The 21,422-nt window shown below is 39.3% G+C and overlaps 1 protein-coding gene across 2 annotated transcripts in view; it reads right to left on the bottom strand.

Moving 5' to 3' along the window:
- Positions 1-1,811: 1,811 nt before the first annotated feature.
- AGPS (alkylglycerone phosphate synthase) overlaps positions 1,812-21,422 on the bottom strand; it is a 74,674-nt gene continuing 55,063 nt past the window's right edge. The window contains exons 15-20 of one of the 2 annotated variants that reach the window (XM_044426936.1): positions 21,114-21,183; positions 16,048-16,109; positions 12,983-13,072; positions 11,920-12,019; positions 10,115-10,172; positions 1,812-4,553 (exon numbers count right to left, since the gene is read on the bottom strand). In XM_044426936.1, the coding sequence (XP_044282871.1) occupies positions 4,432-4,553; positions 10,115-10,172; positions 11,920-12,019; positions 12,983-13,072; positions 16,048-16,109; positions 21,114-21,183 (502 nt within the window). In that variant the 3' untranslated portion in view covers positions 1,812-4,431. Of the gene's footprint in view, positions 4,554-10,114; positions 10,173-11,919; positions 12,020-12,982; positions 13,073-16,047; positions 16,110-21,113; positions 21,184-21,422 lie in introns of those variants that run through there. The other variant, XR_006414410.1, reaches the window with a different exon arrangement.

Genomic DNA, 21,422 nt, shown 5'->3' with positions numbered 1-21,422 from the left:
TAAATCTTCTCTTAACAGAATTGAATGCTATTAAATATTGATTCATATTGCTAAGTTTTATTTCCCAAAATTGTCCAAAGCTTCAGGTACAGTTTTGACCTTTCAAACTATATTTCAGTGAAGTAAAACCAGCCATTTCAAGTCATATTAATTTAGCCAGCTTAAAGAGAAAGGCTAGGACCACTTTATTAGTAAGCAACTATAATCTCAAACTGTATAGCTAAAGTTGCATAAATAACTTTTCAATTTAACATAAAATATCTTCTCAGATAATTAGCAGAAAGGGCAAAAATATTCTTAGACTAAGACTGTAGTGGAAAAACTGTTTGATGTGGCCTGTGGACAAAAATGTTATGCTAAATGTCTTTGGATATAGATTTCTAAAATAGCAGCTGTGAGAGACTCCAGTCAGGATTGGAACTGCAGTGCTAGCAGAAAGGTTTAACCTTCCTGCCTCTGCTGTCATCCAGACCCGGATTATGCCTCCACCATTGCTATTAAAAAAAACTCTAAGCAATTATGAAGATGTATTTAATGCAACATATAGTTTGACCCTGTGAGCTGAGAAGCACCCTTAAGATGGCTCCTACAAAACAAAAAGTCATAAAATTATGAGTATTTCTTTGATTCTTGTCCTGAAGTTACACCTAAATTTTTGCAAGCACACAAATATATGTCCTACTGCAAAGAGATGTAACAGTCTGCATCACATTTTACTGTCTTGCTTTTTTCCCTGCCACACAAGGAAGAGAGTAGCTTGCATCTGTACAGAGTCACTTTCAGGCACCTGGCCAATGGGGTTCTTGATTTGCACCTCTTCTGCTGACAGTTCCAGCCAGCTGCACTGCAAACGGCTTCAGAAATGCTACTACAAAAGTAGTCTGCCATGTGACATGGAGGGCTGCTGTTAGGAAAGTTGTTTTATAAGCAAGTCCTCTTCAGTGGAACATGCTGCCCTGTCAATTCTAAGATGACATGAGGAGTTAAAATTGTAATGACAACGTAAGTATGGCCAACCGTGGCTTAAAGAGGTACATATTCTACCACAGTGAAAAACATGCTCTTTTACAAGGCTCCAATTTTTAAACACAAGTTGAAGAAACACCAGGCCTGGGATCCAAAGAGCAACTGCAGGCACGCCGAGCAGAATTTCTGAAGTTCCTTCCTTGACATATGAACATTGCTTGGAAACACTCATTTGTCATGAAACATGGGCTCCAGTCTACACATCCCTCAGCCAACTAACTGGGGAAGAAGAGCATCATCAGCTCAGGGGGCCCAGTGACTTCAGCACTAACATAGCAGCCTCCCATTTTATGCTGGGCAAGTGGGCAAAATACCTGAAAATGAAGTTGCATTTCACATACTGGATGCCATGATGATGCTTGAAGGGTCACTGCAATATTGCCAAGATATCTTAAGGATCTTGACATTTAAAAATGTATTAGGAATATTTTTTATTATGTTGCAGGAGTCCCTGCAGCAGGACTGCAAAAACACATCTGCATGCCTAAAATGATTCCCTGCCTGCCACTATTTTAACTTCTGGAAGACTGTGGCACCATGCTGGATGGTACTCCAGAAGGTTTTCCCCACCAGCCAGTCCCAAAAGCCAGAAGAGTCTTGGCAATTCGATGGCTGTGTACTCAGCCCCTTTCAAAGCCTGTTGAAGAATGAACAGCTTAGAGTAACTGCAACTGTAGTGAAATGAGTGATCTAATTCAGCATTACATTAAAATTAACATCGTATCCTTCATAATTACTTTTTTATCCTGTTGTTATCCTGTGGCACAAAAACACAGCCAATAGCATTCCTTGTGGTAAATTTGTATTTTTAATGAGCATCTCACTTTTTTGAACTAGCATTCAGCTTGTGCATGTTTTACAGGTGCTCTTGTTAGTGCTCTGAACAATTTAACCATTTAAAAAAAGAAAAGAGAAGAAACAAGGTTTAGCAAAATAGACATAAGTAACGCAATTTACAATATGTTCACAGTTATCTGTATTGTGTCTTTTTCCTCAAGCCTGTCCACTTTTGCAACCCACTCCCCAGTCTTTTGATGGGGCAGAAAATGACACAAAGTTTATACGTCATGATTTGAACATGCCTTGTTATCAGTAAATTTATGAAAAATATCTCCAGAGGGCATTTCTCTGTGCAATTTCCAGTAACAAAGGGTTAAGAAAATTCAATCAGTAAAGTAAATAAATTAAGCACCATACATATTGAGCCTACACATTTTGGAGATAGCACAAACTTGGTAAGAACAAGCAAAACAACCGGGAAGTTCAACGTTTGCTTTGATGCTATCAAAAAGGCAATTTTATTCCCTGAAACACACATTTGTTCCTAGATTTGGTGCTTATTAGGCACATGAAAACAACTTATTTCTTTTAAAACTGAAATATCCCTGTATTTGAGTAAGAAACTACATTGGTATTGATAAATGATACCGCATACATGGTCAAAACATTACAAAGTGGTGATGTGCTGAGTGCTAAGATGGAATCCAAGTAGTCTTCCTCTGCTGACAGAAAGAGCCATGCCCAAATCTGTCCTGGTTGGAGGACCCTCCAGAGCAGATTGGATGAGGTTCTGCATGGAGGGGAAAATATGACCCTTTCCTCTTCCATTGATGGAAGTCTTCTGTCTGCACAGAGAAACTAGTTGGATTTTACCCATAATGCTTACTGGGGCACAGACTTTGGCTCAAAGAGTTATTTCTGCTAAATGCACTGCAATTTTCTTTTACTCATGCAGGTTAAATTTAAAAGGGGCTATCTGGATTGCAGTCATGTTTTTGGTTTAAGATCAGCAAAGTGTGAGTCACTGAGATGTGATGTTGTGCATTTTTAAAGGTGCTTTTCAGGATATCAGGACATTTAAGATTTGACCATATACTGCTTTAAATTGGTGTCCAGTAAAAACACAGTGGGATAAAATTTAATGTAGAAATTAAGGTTTTAGCAGTCAGATCAGTGTAGTATGTTTAATTACCATATTAAAACTTTGCATTCATTATAAACAGCAAAATGAAAGTTACAAGAAGTTTGCATGTCATCATTTTAGATATTTTTGCTTAAAGCTATTCTGCAACAAGATATATGCAACCTTCATAGATTTAGAATGCTGAGTTAGTATGGGCCTAATTCATGTTTTAAGTAATTTAATTCCATTGAAATTAGTTAAACTTTGAAGTATGTATTTTTTAAAAAACCAAACAGGGGATGGATCCAGACTTTGTCTCCATGGATGGAGGAGTTCCTTCTGTCTATGCAAAGCTCCTGATCATAAAGGAATTCCCCTGCAGCCCCCTGGAGACTCCAAAAATCCCCTCTGGAAGGTCAGGGGCTCTCTGGGGCAAGAGGGAGGTGGGACTCGCCATACTTCACGGGAGGAGCATTCTGAGAAAACATCACTCAGGGAACACCTACTGTGGAAGGAAAGAAATGCTGGATCCAGCCCATGGGTACAAACTAGCTAAAGGACAGGCAGTACCAAATTAACATTCTAAACCATTGAAATGTCATAAAAGCCTCTGATCACCCCAAAACATATTGATAAATGGTGTTAAAATTATGTTTTAATATACATTTCAGTCTAATGTTCACTGATATTTTTAGAAGTCTGACATTTTATTTATGCAGAAAAATGATTACTCGTATGCCTAGTAAATAAAAAAGATAATTTAGAAGTTTTGAAATACCCGAAACTTTGTATTACGCTTTTGGAAAAACAAGCAGGCCTGCATTTTTTGCCTGAGAATTGCTGCATTTTACAGAAATGCAGTCTAGCAGGACAAAAGTATGACACCATTAACATTTTATGTAACAGATTTTCCAATATCCAAAAAGAATTGTGTGACCTTCTGAGTCATTAAAATTTGTTGAGGGTATTAATTAGTACTACTACAAATGCAATTTAGACAATAGTTCTATTAAGTAATGTTTTCAATTATATCAGATAGAGGAGACTAGCAAAGCATTCCCACCACAAAACTGCTGGATTTTTTGAAAACTGCAGCATGACATTCCTTCTCTATTTGCTTAACCTTTCAACAGACAAGCTTACTTTATCAAAATATAATCCCATTTTTCATGTGCTTCCCAGACATGCTTTTCTATCAAGAGGGACTCCTAAAACAAAAACATTAGTGTCACTCTTGGACATTCTTGAACCGCAGAAGGGAAGGCATCCAAACAGGTTATCGACTGGACTGAATTTAGTATACTTCAGACTGGTTGTGTGTCAAAGGTTTAGCAGTATTCTGTTAAGATTTGTAATGATTAAATGGGTGCTAATTTTAACTGAACAAATAAAAGATGTGAGGAAGGAAACAGCTTTGAAGCTGGGTCCATGCTATGTTCAGATACTGGGATAACCATGGGACACATTATTTTTTGTAATTTTGATTTGGACAGTAAGGAGGTTTACAAAAGGTTCCCATTTCCAAAGATGTTATTGGGGTCCACAAACTGTTTGACAGATTTCAGCATCCCAAGGCCAACATCAGAGACGCTCTCTTTCAGCCACTGTTTCCGTAACTTGCCCACTAGAAAAAAAAGCACAAAAAAGGGAGAGTCTTTAATATGCACCATAATAGCAGGAGCCAATCAATCTTGTGACCATGAATGAACAAACACTGGGTGATAAATGCTTTTATTCAAAAATGAGAAATGTTTTGCTTTATTTGATTTATTGAGCCCACTAGACTATCAAGCTCATTAAGCTCAATGTACTCCCAGAGGAAGCCTGTGTTCCACACTGCCTACTCTTTATAAAGTATGAAATTTAGATAAAGTTTAAACCAAGATGATGTGCCACATTAAAAATAATTAAACTGAAGTTACATGTATTCAAATCATCTCAATAGGACACACCAACACCAGTTGTACACATAAGTGTTTTCAAATTTTATTTACATAAGTTGGATTTTTATACAAAGAGGTTCGTAATGCTGAGTTTAAAAAATGGAACTCACAGCTCGGATGCAGTTATGTGTTAAAGGGAGAGGCTAAAGAAAGCAAGTTTGCTGCTCATGAGTTTAGATGACAATCCTGTATCTACACCTGGAAATAAACCCCTCCAAATGCAATAGAGTTTACTTCTGAGCAAGCACAAAAGGCCTGCATTGTCACATCCTCAAGATGACCCTGACAGTGGCTACTACCTTCACACAACTTACTAAATTCTAGATAATTACAAATATGAATGCAAACTCAGCTTTCTGATTCTGCTGGCAATTTACAATAGTCACATGGAAAAGTACTGATTTAACATAAATGATCAGTTGGTTAATTAATAGCCATTAAGTGACAACTATTTAATTCTTGACCATATGCATCAAGCCAAGTACCTATTGTATTTGGAGTTTCAATGCAAAGAATGATGCATTTGTAAAAGGTGACAAGCCACAGCATCTGCCTCTTGAAAACCTTGTAGCTATATTCAGCCTACCTTGAGTGGTCCATTCTCAGCATAGCTAAAATGTCACTGTAATAATGAATAATGGGAATACCAAATAGAGAACAGAGTATTTTGGTTTCTTCTCCCTGAAGAATGCAACCTTCTCACAGAGCTGACTGAAAAGGAAACAGGACTGTTTTCTCCAGCGCAGACTGGAATTTCAGGAGAAGCCTTATGTGTTGTCGCAATACTTTGGCTTCATACCCCATATGGTAACAAATAGGTAATCAGCCTGGCTTGTTCTTTTATGTGTTTCCTGCTCTATTATGAATCTTTCAACATGATGTCCTTCAGAAGGTTTAGACTACATCTCCCATGATCCATAGCCTTAGCCATGTTGGCTGGGGTTGATGGGAGTTGATATACAAAGCATCTGGAGAGCTCAAGGTTGGGGAAGGCTGTATTAGGATATGAAACTGCATGCTTAACTAGAGAGAAACAAGCATTTTCCCATAATCTTATCCCCCTATTCCAATCTATTTGACCAGTTTAAAACTGGGATTTCAAGGAGCTTTCTCCATTCTAGCCACCTACACTTCAGCTAGAGCTAAAGAGACAATGAATAGTCTGTGCTATTATCCACTATTATCTGTAATATTGTTTGAGTGAATATATCCTGTGGTTATGGATGTAATTGTCTCAACAAGACTGAAAACAACTGGTCCAACAAGATGGAGCACATTAAAGCCGCAGCAGGATGTCCAACAGCTAGCACGCCTGCCTTTTCCCCACCTCCAGTAATAATGCAATTCCGTGCGGGACTGAACTGATGTCTGAGCAGCCACCAAACAGCAATTGCATATTTAATGAAGTCGCTCACCAAGTGCTTGAAAACAGAAGGTGCTTGGAGTGCATCATTAGTTCTGTCAGAGTGATAATTTACACATCTATCTTGTCACATTTTCTATGCTTTATACTTTTGCAATAATAAATCTAACATACATTTGATTAGCGAACCAGAAAGAAAAAAAAAGCTGTACAGAGGACATTGGTGGTCCTTTTGGAGCATATCTGATAAAAAAGTTAACCCATTTGTAGTCTGAGGGTGTGTGAGGCACACAGACAAGTTGTTGCTGCTAGTATGACTAATCAAAGTTTCCCATAAAAACTGCAAGCCCAACCTTATTTTCCTTAAGAAAGAAGTACACAGCCCGACTATCTGACATTATAGGATGCACTGCCTGATTGCACAAATCCATGTCTCATCATATAGTAAATATAGGAATACTGCAGTGCACAATCTAGTGTGCATTTTCTGTGATGTTTGCCATGTTTCACACCTCCGGATCACTTGAGGTTGCAGTCAGGGAGTGATACACACACATGTTCCACAGAAGGCATTGCACTGTGGGCCATTAATCCTGGTTTGCTTCCATCTTGCAAATACATTCTGCCTACAAGCAACAAAGATGATCCAGGGTTTGGAAACACTGTCCTGTAAGGGGAGACTGAGAGAACCCTGTATGTTCAGTCTTGAGAAGAGAAGGCTGAAGAGGAACATGATAGCACTCTATCAGTACTTGAAAGGCAGTCACAAAGAGGAAGGTCAAGATCTCTACTCACTGATACCAGAATGTAGGATACGGAATAATCAAGTCAAGTTGCGACAACCCAGATTCAGGCTGGACATCAGGAAAAGCTTCCTCACTGGCAGTGCAACTGGAACCAGTTGCCTAGAAAGGTGGTGGGCTCTCCCACACTAGCAACTTTCAAAAAGAAACTGGACATCCATCTGAGTGGGATGGTGTAAACTGGTGTCCTGCAACAGCATGGGGTTGGACCCAATGGCCTTCTTTTCCCCTTCCAACTCTACTATTCTATGATACTTTAAAAAATACTAGTGAACATCACATCATCATGAAAGCTGCACTATGTTTACCTGTAGGCATCTCTTTACTGTACTACTTTCTTCTACTGGTTTGTCCCACCACTTGATCATCTGCTGACCTACACAGATGACATACCAAGCTGCTCTTGAAATACCATACCAAGTGGCTCTTGGAACTTCCAAACTCACTGCAACTGCAACATCCACGGCCAGCATTTCTTAAATTAGTCCATATGCTCATTGCCTAGCAGTTAAGAAGAAAGGGTTTTTAAACCTCCATCTTGTATGTGCAAATCAGTTGAGTGGGATCATCAGCTAAAAAGGTGCTCCATCTCCTCCCAGGGCTGGCCCTTAGCATGAGGCAGGATGAAGTGGGTGCCTCAAGCAGCAAATGGTGGGAGTCACACTGAGGTGCTGGAGGACAGAGTTGTGTATGCCATGCCCAAAGCTAGCCTTCCATGTTCAGGCGTGGAACAGAACACTCTCCTGCCTCCAGCACTGTAGGCTGGCTCAGGTCAGCTCCTCTACTGGGATTTCGAGGAGGAGAATGGAGGCACAAGGCTCTTCCTAATATCAAGCAGCAAAACTTTCTGAGTTGCCCCCATATTGTCCAGCTACTTCTTCATTACACTCTGCATAAAATAAACTGGCAGGTTTGCTCATATAAGCGTCATCAAAACCCTTCAGCCTTGAAGCATGCTTCATCGAAACACTGCATATTGATACCAGCAAGAGGCAACAGTGATGATGGGAGGGGCTTGCCAATGCAGAACCTGGAATGATCAATGTGCCAGACTTGTTATTTGTGACATGGAGCTGCTTCTCACGACTTGAACTCAGGAAAAGAGCTGTTCCCAAAGAGCAACCACTCCTACAGCTTACACAAATTGCAGCTATTTAGGTTTCAAGAGAAAACTCTGTTGATATAAACTGTCCAGGTTCTTCCTTAGCACAACAAACTCTATGAAGGCTGAGTCAAACAGGCTTTATATTCCATATAGCCTCAAGTCCCAGACTACATCTGTTTTGTTTGATACACAAAACCAGAGTTAAAATAGCTCCATTTATCACAACATTGTTGTAGGCAGACAAACCAGGCTGTCTGTTTCCAGATAGTGAAAGCAACCATTATTAATCACAATTATAGGGCAAACACTGAAGAGGAATTGCATCAATATTCTCCCTTCCCCACACAGGAACTAAAAAGCAGTGCTAAGAATGTCATGGCAAGGCCTGAAGGTCAGTAAATAATAATAATAATAATAATAATAATAATAATAATAATAATAGAATTTACTGCTTAGAATTAAACTATCTCAGGAAGAAACTTAAGATTCACAATAGAAATTTAACACACAGTATTAGATGGGATTACCATAGAAACGCCTTTGGCAAAACAGAAAAACATACAATAAAAGCTTGTTTTATAAGCTGCAGCATGAAGTCCTATGCCAGGGAAAGTAATTCTGTGAATAGCAGTGTTTTCATACACTCTGACATTGAAGCAGGATTACATTCCATATTCATTTGTTAAATTTCAGTTCAGTTGTATCCGTAGGCACAGGACAAGAAATATTTCTGCACTGCAATACACATTTATTGTAGAAATATTTCCAAACATTTCCAATCATAGTTCCAGCAGTGAAAACTCTGCCTAAATAAAGTAAGTCTTGTGTTATCCTAATGGCTCTCAAACATATACCAGACAATTGCCTGGCTTTTGGCAGCTGGTCACACTGTGTATTTGGCTTGTGGGGCTCCCAATTCCAGAGGACATGTGCAGACCTGAAGGGACAGTGGAGCCAGGACCTCTCAACGACAAGCATGAAGCTTGATGCTGCAGCTTTAGGGCAGTTAAGAATGGTTCCAGTGCCTCTGGGAACCCTTTCTGCCAAAAGCCATTACAGATGCATGGCAGGGTCTCCCTGACAGCCTTTGCCAACCATACTGATAGGCATCGAGTCCATATATACTTAGAGAGGGAGGGTGTGTGTTTCTGTGTAGGTTGTCAGGAAGGCTTGAATATATTAAGTCACTCACTGAGATGGGGAACCATCATGTGGCAGCTTTTAACAGATTTAGTTAGGATGCAGCATTAGAAAGGAGGGAGACTAATGCCAATTAGCACTTGAACTAGTATTTCATATTGCATCCAGAAAACATCGGAAACAGAGATCCTGATCCATTTCCTGATATGGAAGTCCTGTTTTGTTTTTTAAATCAATAGCCTCTTGAACCATGTTTGCAGCAGAGGTCCTTTTTCTCTCTGATGTTAGTTCAGCCATTTAAGCCCTTAAAAGGAGCTCTCTTTTTTAGAAGTTATTTCATTGTGCCTTTATAAAACTTACAAACGCTTCCCCACACTCCTAAAATTCTACCACACTTAACAAGACCAGCAGAAACCCAGATGACAGGCAGGCAGGAGCAAGGGTAATTTTTCATCGTTGGGGTCACTGAGCAGGGAATAAGGTTAGCATCCATTCCACTGGGGGACTCAAAGAGTACCTTTTTACTTTCTCCTTTATAGTGAAAGACAACCATTCTATCTTATAGGGAAGAGTAAGGCTTGGAAACAACTGTGTAATGGTGGCAGATTTTGTGGTTGTTGTAGGGGGAGCAAATGAATAGTTAATTTTTGCAAGCATTTGTTGCCCAAGTCGAAATCTTAAAGTCCCGTTCATAATGTGAACCCCAGGAAAGCTTTCCATTAAAAGTCAGTAGTGCAGAAATACTAAATTTGGTTTACCAGCATTCAATACAAATGAATATTGATGAAGGTGTGGTACTACAAATTAAGTAAATGAGACTAGAAATATTACCTCCATGATGATGTGATAAGCTTCCTCCGTTAGCAAGGATTTCTTCCCTAGCTGCCATCTAAAGAAGTGAAGTAATAAAATTATTCACTGTACTAAATCTCCATGAAGCAGGCAAGATACTACATACCTTTCACTCATTTTAGCACTAACATATATCAATTAATACCAATATTATTTACAAAATTACAGGATAATACTCTGCTTACAGCTTCCAAAATTTCTACTAACTGGCACATGGCATTGATTTGAATAAGTGTGTTTGACTGTGTGAATTGGCCCACTAAGCAGATAAGCTGATTGAAGGTTGAAAGAATCAATGAGGGTAAGAGAGCAAGAAAATTGTGTATAATGAAGCTGGTACATAAGTAATAAGAAAGCAAACACTCTAAAAGCCAAAGAACCACAACTGGTGGCAAAGTTGAATTTGCCCCTCCTACTCACAGAATGGCTTCCATCAGCAGAAAGTGGATGGGAAATTCTCCCTCCCCACCCTGCATGAACTGAAAATTTGCTCTAAAGGGATATGGAGGCTGTCCTTTATAATGATTCTTGTGCTGTGGAGGAATCCATCAAGTCTGCTGCAGAGGACTTGTATGGAACTCGTAAGGAGAAAAGGAGGGGAAGCTCCATTTTACAAATGGAAGACTGCTTACATGATACTGGATTTTTACATATAACTGATTTATAAAAACAAGTATTAACATCATCACCTCAAAATGCCCGTATTTAATTCAATTACTAGAGTTTTTGCTGGAATCAGCATTTGACCAGAAGTGAGCTGGTGTGGTGGTAAGAGTGTTGCTTCTAGTCCCCACTTGGCCATGAAGCTCACTGGGTGACTTTGCGCCAGTTAGCCCCTCTCGGCCTAAGCTACTTCACATGCTGCTGTTGTTGTGAGAATCAAGTGGAACTATGTAAGCCGCCTCAGGTTCCTCAAAAGAGGAAAAAAGGTAGGGCATAAATGTAATTTTATAATGTAAAAAATATAATACTGCTAAAACACTGCCTAACTTGCAATCTATTTCCCATGGACCTGAGTTACTCCTTCTACAGCTGAGAAGTGAGTATACACAGGTTGCAAGAATTCACACCAAAAGATCTGAAAAGCATTCTGGAGATTGTGTACAAACTTAAAATGTGATGGCTTAAGATTCAATTCTTAAGGCTACCACCACAGCTGTCAACAGGGAATCAGCTATAGGGCTGCCTCCAGTACAAGACAGAGCTGTGGAACTTCAGGCCTGGAGCAAAATCAGGCCATCTGGTGTCCCCTGATGGCAATTCCTCTTCCCCGGGCCCTCCCCCATCCCAAGTAATTGTGCATAGAACTGCTTCTCTTTAATATTTCCAGTATTTTTTGTACTTCTGAATTTCTTTTGCCTTCAGCCACACAAACCACTGGAAAAAGTTCTCCAAAAGTTTCTCCAAAATGGAATTTGGCCCCAAAACTAAGAGACTAGAGGACTTATACTAGAGGACTTATACCTTCCCCAGCCTGGTATCTTCCAGGTGTTTGGGACTAGAATTCTCATCAGCCTCGTAGCCAGCATGACAGATGGTCAGTGGGGATGATCACATGTGGTTGAAAAATCTGCAGTTGATCAGGTTGGGGAAGGACGCTGTGGGGAATTTGCATGGGACAGTCGTGATGGTGGTTTCATGGACCCCACCTGCATGCATGCCATTATCAGCTGCTACCATACTACTTGAGTCAGATTTATAATAGGTCCAGGACAGCAGAATGAACTGGTCTAGGTAATTATCTACTTTTCAGTAACATGAAAGCTATAAACTGGTATAATTACCTCTATTTCTTCATAAACACGAATAGGGTCACTTATTCCTCTGTAGTTAAAGCCCAAATAGAAATAGACACATGCACCTGCATCATAGGTCTGTGTTACCCTGTTTATTAAAAAAAGTACAATTTCTGAACACAATACACACTTCTTTGTGACCACCTGAAAAAGAACAATATAAGGTTCTATAATGGAACACAGCATATATATTGAAAGTCTAATTGCACATTTCTGATACAGGACCAGCAGGAAAAATGCAACAACTTTACTAGGTATACAACCAGGACTATTGGCTGTTAACCATAAACAACCCATGAGAGAACCCATGATCTGTTGTTGGGTTCTGCTTTGTGGTGGTTTCCCCATGGTTATTATCAGACACCCAAGGAAAAAAAACACCACTGCTGTTATATTGCTTCACCTGCTTCACCAATGCCACAACACATACTATGGTCCAGTTAGCATATCTTGGATATTTCCTTAACCAGCCAAATGTGTCCAGAGCCCCAGCTTAGCTTTGTATTTATATAAGGTAAGACCACCAGGATGTCATATCATCATTACTGGATGCATCTTATGAATTAGTGTTTAAGAACCTCAGTCCCAAACATGCAGAGTCTAAAAAATGCGACATATCCTGGCATACATAAAGTTGTGATGTGTCTACATGCCCAAGTGGGTTAATCGTGGGGTTAGCATCATCAGGAGACTAAGGGATAACCATTCAGTTACTCAGCGTTGCAGCTACTGCTGCAGGGGCTGTCTCTCAGTGGCGGCAGGGTTGGACCCCAAATGACTCCCTCAACTTCCTTGTAGTCCAAAGAGAAAAGGGGGAAGTGGTGGCATGCCCAGTTGGAAAGGGTGGGTGGTGTCCATCGGATAGCATGCTGCCAAAGCCAGGCTCAAGCTCTGGACTCAACCATTTTCCACCAAAAGAAAGTCAGCACTGTTTACTGTTGCAAACGTATACTGATTAAAGTAAGTTATAGAAGTTTTCACTACATACATGTACCACAGCAAACTAAATTTCAGTTAACGCCACAACTCAATTTAATCTAAAATGCCTTACCGACAGGTAGCAAAAGGTGGAAACTGAACACCCTTTTCTTTGCATTCTTTTACTATTCTTTCTTTTACATTGCTGCACAGGTCTAGAACTCTAAAGTAATGAGACAGACAGAGACATACAATAAAAATACAAATACAAATAAAAGTATACAAATTTAAAACAATTTAGAATTTCCATATACAAAATTTTTAAAAGTTTAAGCTCTAAAACAATTTCAATAAAACTAGATCTGATTAAAACAACTGGTATTATTTCAACATGTGCCATGAAAGAGGGCAATTTTAACATGATGCCAAAAAGATGACAATGTTGGCACCAGGTGGGTCTTAGTGGGGAGATCATTTCATAATTGGGGGGCCACTACTGAGGTCTTCTTCCTTGTTGCCTCTTTCTAGGCTTCCCTTAGAGGTGGCACTCAGAGGAGGTTCTGGGTATATTGAGGTCAGAAGAGGTGGTCTATCAGGTATTGTGATCTCAAGCTGTTTAGGGCTATATAGATTAAAACCAGCAAATGAATTGGGCTTGGAAACACATAGGCAGCCAGTAAAGCAGGACAGAACTGCTGTTATATGTTTGTATCTTCTTGCGTCAATTGTTAATTTGGCTGCTGCACTTTGCACAAACTGGAGCTTCTGAGCAGTCTTTAAGGACAGTCCCATACAGAATGCATTGTGGTAATCTGATTAGAATTATCAGAGTGTAGATTACTGAGCATAGATTATTAGGATTTTTTGTGATTTACATTCTGTTTAAGGATAGATAAAACCACTTGCTAAAAAAATGAAACCAAATGTTTAATAGAATTCAAATAGAATATAGTTTAGATAGACTAATACTTTCAATTCAGAAGGAAAATGGCTGAAGTTACGAGTGAAAAGTGCATTACAAAATTACATGCAATACTCCAGACTGATCTCTTGATGGAATAAGTGTACCCTGAACACAGCTTTGACACATTTCTCCTTTTCCCCTTAATATGTCCACCTTTATCATGGATTTGTCCTCAATTACATTCATTTACCCAACAGCACTATATTGTCAGTTCTGTCATTCAGATTCCCCCGTTGATTACTCTTCTCTCCTGTTTGATGTGTTCTGTTCTGCTGCAGCCAATATTGTGCACACAGATGTGATGGGAGGCTTACCACATCATACTGAGCTACCCTGCAAACAAGCCATGTTGCTTTGATTGCTTGCTAAACAATCCACAGTGTGCATGACAAATGACTGGGCTCACCATGGGTTGTTCTCCCCTTCCTTCCCACTCAGCCTAGCTGCCAACTGAAATGTGCCGGTAAAAATGGGGCAGGAAGACACCAAAAGAAGGTGGTGGCAATATCATCCCTTTAGAAATGCAATCCTCTCAATTTTAATTGTTTAATGGACAGCTTTCCTCCCCTGCCACCTTTTCAACACTTTGCTGATTCCCCAGCCAATCCAGAAAGGGAAAATACTGGCTTCCCACTGGTTTGCAGCTTCTTACTGCTGCTGTTATATGGTTCCATGAGAGTTCTAATCTTCCTCCACCCACAGAAGTATATGCAAACTGAATAACAAAGAGGTGAATGAAGGGGAATTTGTGACAATTTAAGGGCTGGGAAATAAAGTAGAAAGGTGCACATCTTCAACAACTGTTACAAAAGGGGAGGAGTTAATAAATCCCTTATATGGAGTAGCTGCAGAACTGGGGAATTGCTGAAAGGGTGGATGACATTGAAAACTCTAAGTTCCACATATGAAATTGAGATATTTCTTTGTCAAGTTGTTTATAATGTCCCCACCCCCTTTTGATGCACTTTCCTCTACATTTTGCCCTTATCTCTAGCAACTGTGTGAAAATTAGCCTATATAGAGTCTCACCTTGTTTCAGTTGGCCTTCAAAATGTACGTGTGCACTGTGAAGGGCCAACAATTTTTAGAAGCCAAAAACATCCCTACTACCCAAAGGTTTGCACATTTTGAGGCTCTGGGGAAAAATGCTGATGAACAAGTGACAGTCTTTCAAAATGCCATTTCAGTTTTGTTGGAAGAGCATTCACAGGTGAGATCATGCAAGCACGGCACAGGGGTGTCTGCTGCCCTCGCTGAGTGGTTCCATAGCATTTCCCAAAGACCCATAACTAAAGCCAAGTTTGGACAACAAAACAACTGAATGACCCCTAGAACAAGCCATGGGCTCTCAGGGTGGCTTGCTCATGAAGAATAAACCACTCTGCAGAAACCACACTGGGTTTCGGTGACACAGCAACTCACTATGGCTGGTTACCCATGGTGGATTGTTGTGTGATGCAGACCAGGTATATAAATACTACTGCACATGGTGAGCTGGGCAGGGACAAACAGAGATTGCAAGTTGGTAAGAAATACTTTCAATGACTGAACCCACATTTGATGCTTTAAAGCCATCATATCTTTGAAAGATTAAAAAAAATAATATATCTCTAATGTCTAAATATCTTATCACAAATGACAGTTCCAATTTAGCAAACTGTCTTCAAGTTTATGCATGCAGGACATGATAATTACATTTGGAACATGTTAAATGTCAAATTATGCATGTGGTATAGGATCAACTCCAAGACAACTCCTAGTGAAATAGGGCTAACAATAGGACTAGAATTGGATAGTTTTCAGAAAACAGTACAAATAGATGCAGCTATTTATTTAATAAGTTTGAGAAGTTAACTATAAAGCTTTATTTTCATAATTTGTTCTTAACCAAAATTACATAGCTTGAATCCAGACTTTGCCCCTGCTGCTAGCAACACTCCCTGAACAGAGTTCTGCTTAGGGAATTCTCCTACTTATGGATGGGAAGGAGAGTTTTGCCATCTCCACTTTTGCCAGCAGGATCTGGATCAAAGGAATCTTTTGGTTCATGGACGGCAAAGTTGATCCAACTCAGTCATTTTATCTAACAATAATCCAAATATGAAATCTACTTCTATGGTTTACAATAATCAAGCCTAGAAAAAAAATCTGGGCAAAAAGCAAAAAAACAAATTCACAGGGGGTAGATCATAAGAAAATTAAGTTTAACTGAACAGAAAATGCATGGCTTTTACCTATCCCAGGGAACAGATGTCTCAAATGATTCTCCTATTATATAATAATCCATGCCCAAGTCCTATCAAAGAGATCAGAAAAGTTTCAGATTAGTATTATCTGTAAGCTTGGAGTTCAGACTGTTACTGCATATAATTAAGACACCGAAAACATTTGAGCTTATCCATCTGCACTTTTGACAAGTTACATTTGTCAACAGGACGTAGCACAGAGACCTCTGCTAAGTTTGTTAATTCCTACCAATTACTTTAGTCATGGAGCTTCTCACCCTTTAGGCATCACACACAAAGTATTTATTTTTACTTGGTTCAAAGCTGATTGACGAGAAACCCACATGATGATTGCATATGACCATTTGTTGAGAAAAAGCAGGGGCAGAGATCTCTATGTAACAGATACTTCATGGTTTAGAATGCTGTTCTTTTAATTCATAAGCAGTTAATTTCAATTCAATAGGACAGTTTTGAAGCTGTTGGTGGGTTTTTTTTTATTCTGGTTGGAAAGTATATTGATAAAATTGCTATGAATAATGAATATAGGGCAAATCATTATTCTCTGGTTGTTTTATGAATGTTTTTGTGAATTCATTGATAGCACTCATTTTTATTTGATTGTCAGTGGGGACTTTCTCTTCTTCAACTTCTATACCACCCAATAGCCAAAGGGTGGTTTAATAAGGTTTTACAACACTATCTGGTGCTTTAATGTTTTACTTCTTAATTAAAAGGTGTTTAAAAATCAGATTTCTGTTTTTATTCCGAATTATTCTGTTATTTCAAAATTAATGAGGGTGCTGTTGATTCTTTCACTATCAAGTCGGAGACCAGTAAAGCTTTTATATAGGACCAATTTATTGCCTGTATCTCCTGTAAGAATTTTAAGCAATGAAACAAATATAGCCAAATAAGGTATTGCAATCTTATAACACCCAGTTTACCATTTTCCTGATGACATAACTTTATCAGGAATTGCAGAATGTTAAACATGAGTTGAATACTATTCTTTCACAGTAGGTAGAATTTGCCTTAAACCTGTTTATGACAAGCATAATAGGAAAAATGTTGACCATCCAGGTAAAATACTGGCACATCATCTTAAATAGCAAAAATACTGCAGTGTTTTTTCAGTTGTTAAAGATGAGCTAATAAAGATATGATGCATACCTTTCCTACAGATGTAACCACATTGATTAATGTTGTTCTCCTCCTCTTTCTCTCAATTTTTCTACTCACAACAAACAGCCCTGCAAGGCAGGTTTAGCAGAGTGAGTGACTGGCCTAGTCACCCAGTGAACTTGATGGCTGAGTGGGAATCGGACACAGAACTCTTGAATCTGAGCCCAACACTCTAAGCACTACTACAAGTTTTTGTATAATACATATGGTAGAAATGGAAAAAGAACTATAAACCATTAGTTTATAACACCCATAGTTCCTCAGAACACTGAAAAGCCTTTGTCAAATTCATTGGAAATTTATTTTTTTATTTCACTGGGTGAATAAACTATACAGGGTGGGTCGTTCATGAAACAAGCAACTGTGCACTCAAGAGGCAACTGGGCTCACCAGCGGTCCTTCCCTGGGTGTTTTTTGACAGGTTCTTTTTCTGTTTTTTGAACAAAGTGCGTATGCTTTTATCCATGTCCATAAAAGGCCCAAAAACAATGCCCTGCAAGCCCCCTTAAAAGTAACCAGAATCTTGACAGCTACTTGTCAAAGCTCCGTGCTGCTGCAACAGGGGTAGCTCACACTCTTCCAACTTCCCAAGGACCTAGATTCTCAGGACAGGGTAGGAAAGCATAAGAAGCTCTGCATGAATCAAGTCCACAAGCACCCTCTGGAGGATTTGGGTGTGAAGGGGGTAATCAACTGGCCATCCCCTCCACAAGCAGAAACACCTGCGGCCTTCATTTCTCTTGGCCATCCAGCTCCTGGCAGCTGTAAAGCAAAAGGAGTACTAATCCTCTTTGCAGCTTCTCTGGGTCAACGCCCCCAGGAAGTCCTTGCTGCTCTTCTGACAGCAGACACCCCCAGGACACTGCCCAGGTGAGGAATGTGTCTTTGTGCTAGTCCAACTTTAAAAAAAAATGATCAAACATATTTGCATATTTTGTACTTTAAAAAAATGGAATGACAAATCAGCACCACCCCTCCAGTGTCCTGTTTGGTCACATTGAAGAGGCTGTCATTAACAGTCAAATCAGAGATTGTGAAAAGTGATCACCAAGAAAGCACCAGGTGGGGGGAAGCCCTCAGCAAGCACAGAAAGCTTTGCTATCACAGTGGAGGGCATTTAGCCAGTAAGGCTGCTCCACTGTGCTGCTTGGGCATTGGTAGAGGGGCTGGCACTGGCCTGGGTTAGCTCAGCACGAGATTTTTGCTTCCTAAGCAGCTTGCTAGGTGTTTCCCATAACACTCAATGGGGTCAGTCACCCAGGTTTGGATGACACAACAACCTGTTGTGGGTTCAACAACCCAAAGAACAAGCCATACATTGTTGTTGTCCTTAAATAAGGCCACATTGCAGGAAGTGGTCCAGGTTTGCATAACATGACAATCTACCATAGCTTTTCAGTCCTAAAGGATTGTTGTGTTCTCTGAATCCAGTCACTAAGTGATATCAGCTTTCCACTAGTAATTTCTGATAGATTTTTGGGTTAGAATTTTGTATTAGGTAGTCTCCTTCACTACAGGAAGCACTTATTAAGGCTGATCAGTTATACTGCCCCACAATTCATGTGCAGAAATCTTGCTACATGTGAAAAAATAAGATACACAGGCTGTTAAGCATGAGTGGAAGAGGGAAGTGGATGGTACCATTCACCTTATCAATGGTCACCATTTTAGTTGTGTCTAAAATGCCTAGGGCTGTGACATTGTACTCACAAAAACTTTTGTTCCATGTTTCCCAGATGCCACAAAGACTTTTTAATAAGGCTTGCACAGGTAATGCTTCTTTTAACCATGCTGGCAGTGCCCAAGTGCTGCCTCATTTGCAAGGGCTGGTTATTATATGGATAAATTTTGTACTGGAACATTCTGGAATATTTAATGATGCACAAATATTTTAAATTAGCTACTTGCTTTCTGGGAGTTAAGGCTTACTCTATGCAAACAGATTTTCCATGCCATTTTGATAGCTAAAAGACAGATATTAAGGCATTGGAAGGATAAACATTCACTTCTTACAATGCACAGAACTGAGGACCTAAGAAAGTTTTAGTATGATATACAGATACCTTTTCTGAATGACCATATATATGGATATTTGGTCTGCCTTTGTTCAAGTTTATGTTTAATTCACAGAAGGCTATATTTTCATATACAGCTTTCATATACATTAAGCAGTACTGAGAAATTTAAATCTGTACAGGTGCATGCTTTCTTTTTTAGAGTTATGTTGAAATATTAAAATAAAATTTAATTCTTATAAGTTGGCTTGAGTTGTCTACTTTTTTGATCAGGAAAAGTGACTTTTTCCTACTTTACAATATTGAGATGATACTCCTTATTTTTACTGATACCAAATCAATCATTGATTGATTCCAATAATTTGGTATTATTGATAATACCATCAATACCAATCATTTGGTATTACTGATACCAGGTCAATAATTATGATGTGGATTTCAATGGATAAACTGGCTACTGAGCAAATATCAATCTTGTGAGTGTTCTATTATCCTTAAGTCTATTTTGAGTGTGCTTAATTACTTCATTTTCTTTCTTTTAAGAACACAAACATTTGGTAAGGAAGTTCCCATTTCTCCATGGAAATGTGTGAAATTTAACAGTTTGAAAACCCATTCTAAATCCAGTCTTTCTTGCCAAATCACTGCAACTCTGAGTTGTTTATGGGTCCCCTTTTTTCAGAGGCAGAGCTGAGCTTCTGTATCGGGGGTCTAAAAGACAACATGGTGGAAAACTTGATCAATAACTGGAGTGGATTTCCTTTTCTGCCTGCAAACCTACCCACCCCACATCTGCTCTTGAGTATATTTTGAACAGCACAAGCAGCTATGAGAGGAAAGGCAAAGTTCACTGTGTCCTGTATGTGTTTGGATATATTTTTTGCAGAGAGAAATTCTTGCAGTTGCTTTTCAGTTCCAACTTTTCAAAGCTGAGACACTTTTTGAATCAAAAATTAGAGGCATGTTAACTAGTTTGCACCAGGAGCCGTATTGTTTGCACACATTATTTGCAAATAAGCATGCATCAACAAGAATTACCCTATCCTTAGAAGATCCCCATTTCAGCATGAATCTCTGATTGGAACATGGCCTCTTAATCAGGAGGACACACCTAAAGCAGTGATTTCTACAAAAGCACAAAGCTGCTGTTTGCCTCTCTGTACAAGGTATATTTTCATTGGGTATAAGTGGATTCAAGATGCACAGAAAAAGCTGTTACTACATGAGACTGATTACAAGGAAGCAAATGGGGGGCACAGCAATAATGCTCACGAACATAGCAGGAAGCCTAACTTGTTAGAGCAATGTTTTAAATTCATAGAAACCTTTATTTTTCAAAGCATCTTAAGTGAACCTAAGAATCAGTAATCTAGGTAATTTCTAGCAAATAAAGGTGCCTCTCCTTCAATTTCTAAGGCTCCAATCCAACACAAATAAACCAAAGATCCTGGAGTCTGTCTAAACCCCTTTGGAAAAGAGACCCCCCCCCACTCCTCCACCAGAGTAACAGGGGCAACAGTTCTCTATCTACAGATGATCGAGCTCAGCCAGGAGAGAGAGGAACAGGGAAAGTGAGGATATCGATGGAATCAGTCCCCCCACCACACCACCCAAAGCTGACTACATCATTTGTCACTGCCTGTGCATGACTTATAGAAAAGCTGTACAGCTATATAAATTCCACAAAGCAAAACCACCCAGGTTGCATGTTTTCTATCTACAGGAGCTCTTGAAACAGTTAAACATGGGAGATTCTCCTAACAGAATGCAACACATTATTTTCACATGTGTTCTTTCAGACATGTGCCCACATAACATTTAAGGAAAAATAAATTACGTATTTAAATGTTGGTTTGTTTTTTTTAAAGGACTTACCCGAATGTAAGCAATGACAAATGTTAGCATATACCCTCTCTGCCCATTGTCTTCTCCAGCTGCCAGGCCACTGAAATTTGAGGATAGCATATAATCATCACAGGGTGTAAAATGGTTTACAGCAAAAATGCTTCAGTTCAAGAATTTAGATAAGCCAGCTAAGTTCAGTATGAAATTCAATAATGTTCAAATTGCATACTTTTGAAAAGCTGACAGAAGAATGAAGTAGTGAGAAAATTCTCAAATGTCAAGCCATACACAACGTTGATCAGTTTTGTGGAAATCTCAAGTTTTGCTATGCTTAGCATC

Source organism: Varanus komodoensis, unplaced genomic scaffold, assembly GCF_004798865.1.
Source record: "Varanus komodoensis strain SLA01 unplaced genomic scaffold, ASM479886v1 scaffold18_1, whole genome shotgun sequence".
In the NCBI taxonomy this organism is placed as follows: Eukaryota; Metazoa; Chordata; class Lepidosauria; order Squamata; family Varanidae; genus Varanus; species Varanus komodoensis.
The sequence above is the reverse complement of the archived record's forward strand: the minus strand, read 5'-3'. Positions and strand labels throughout refer to the sequence as shown.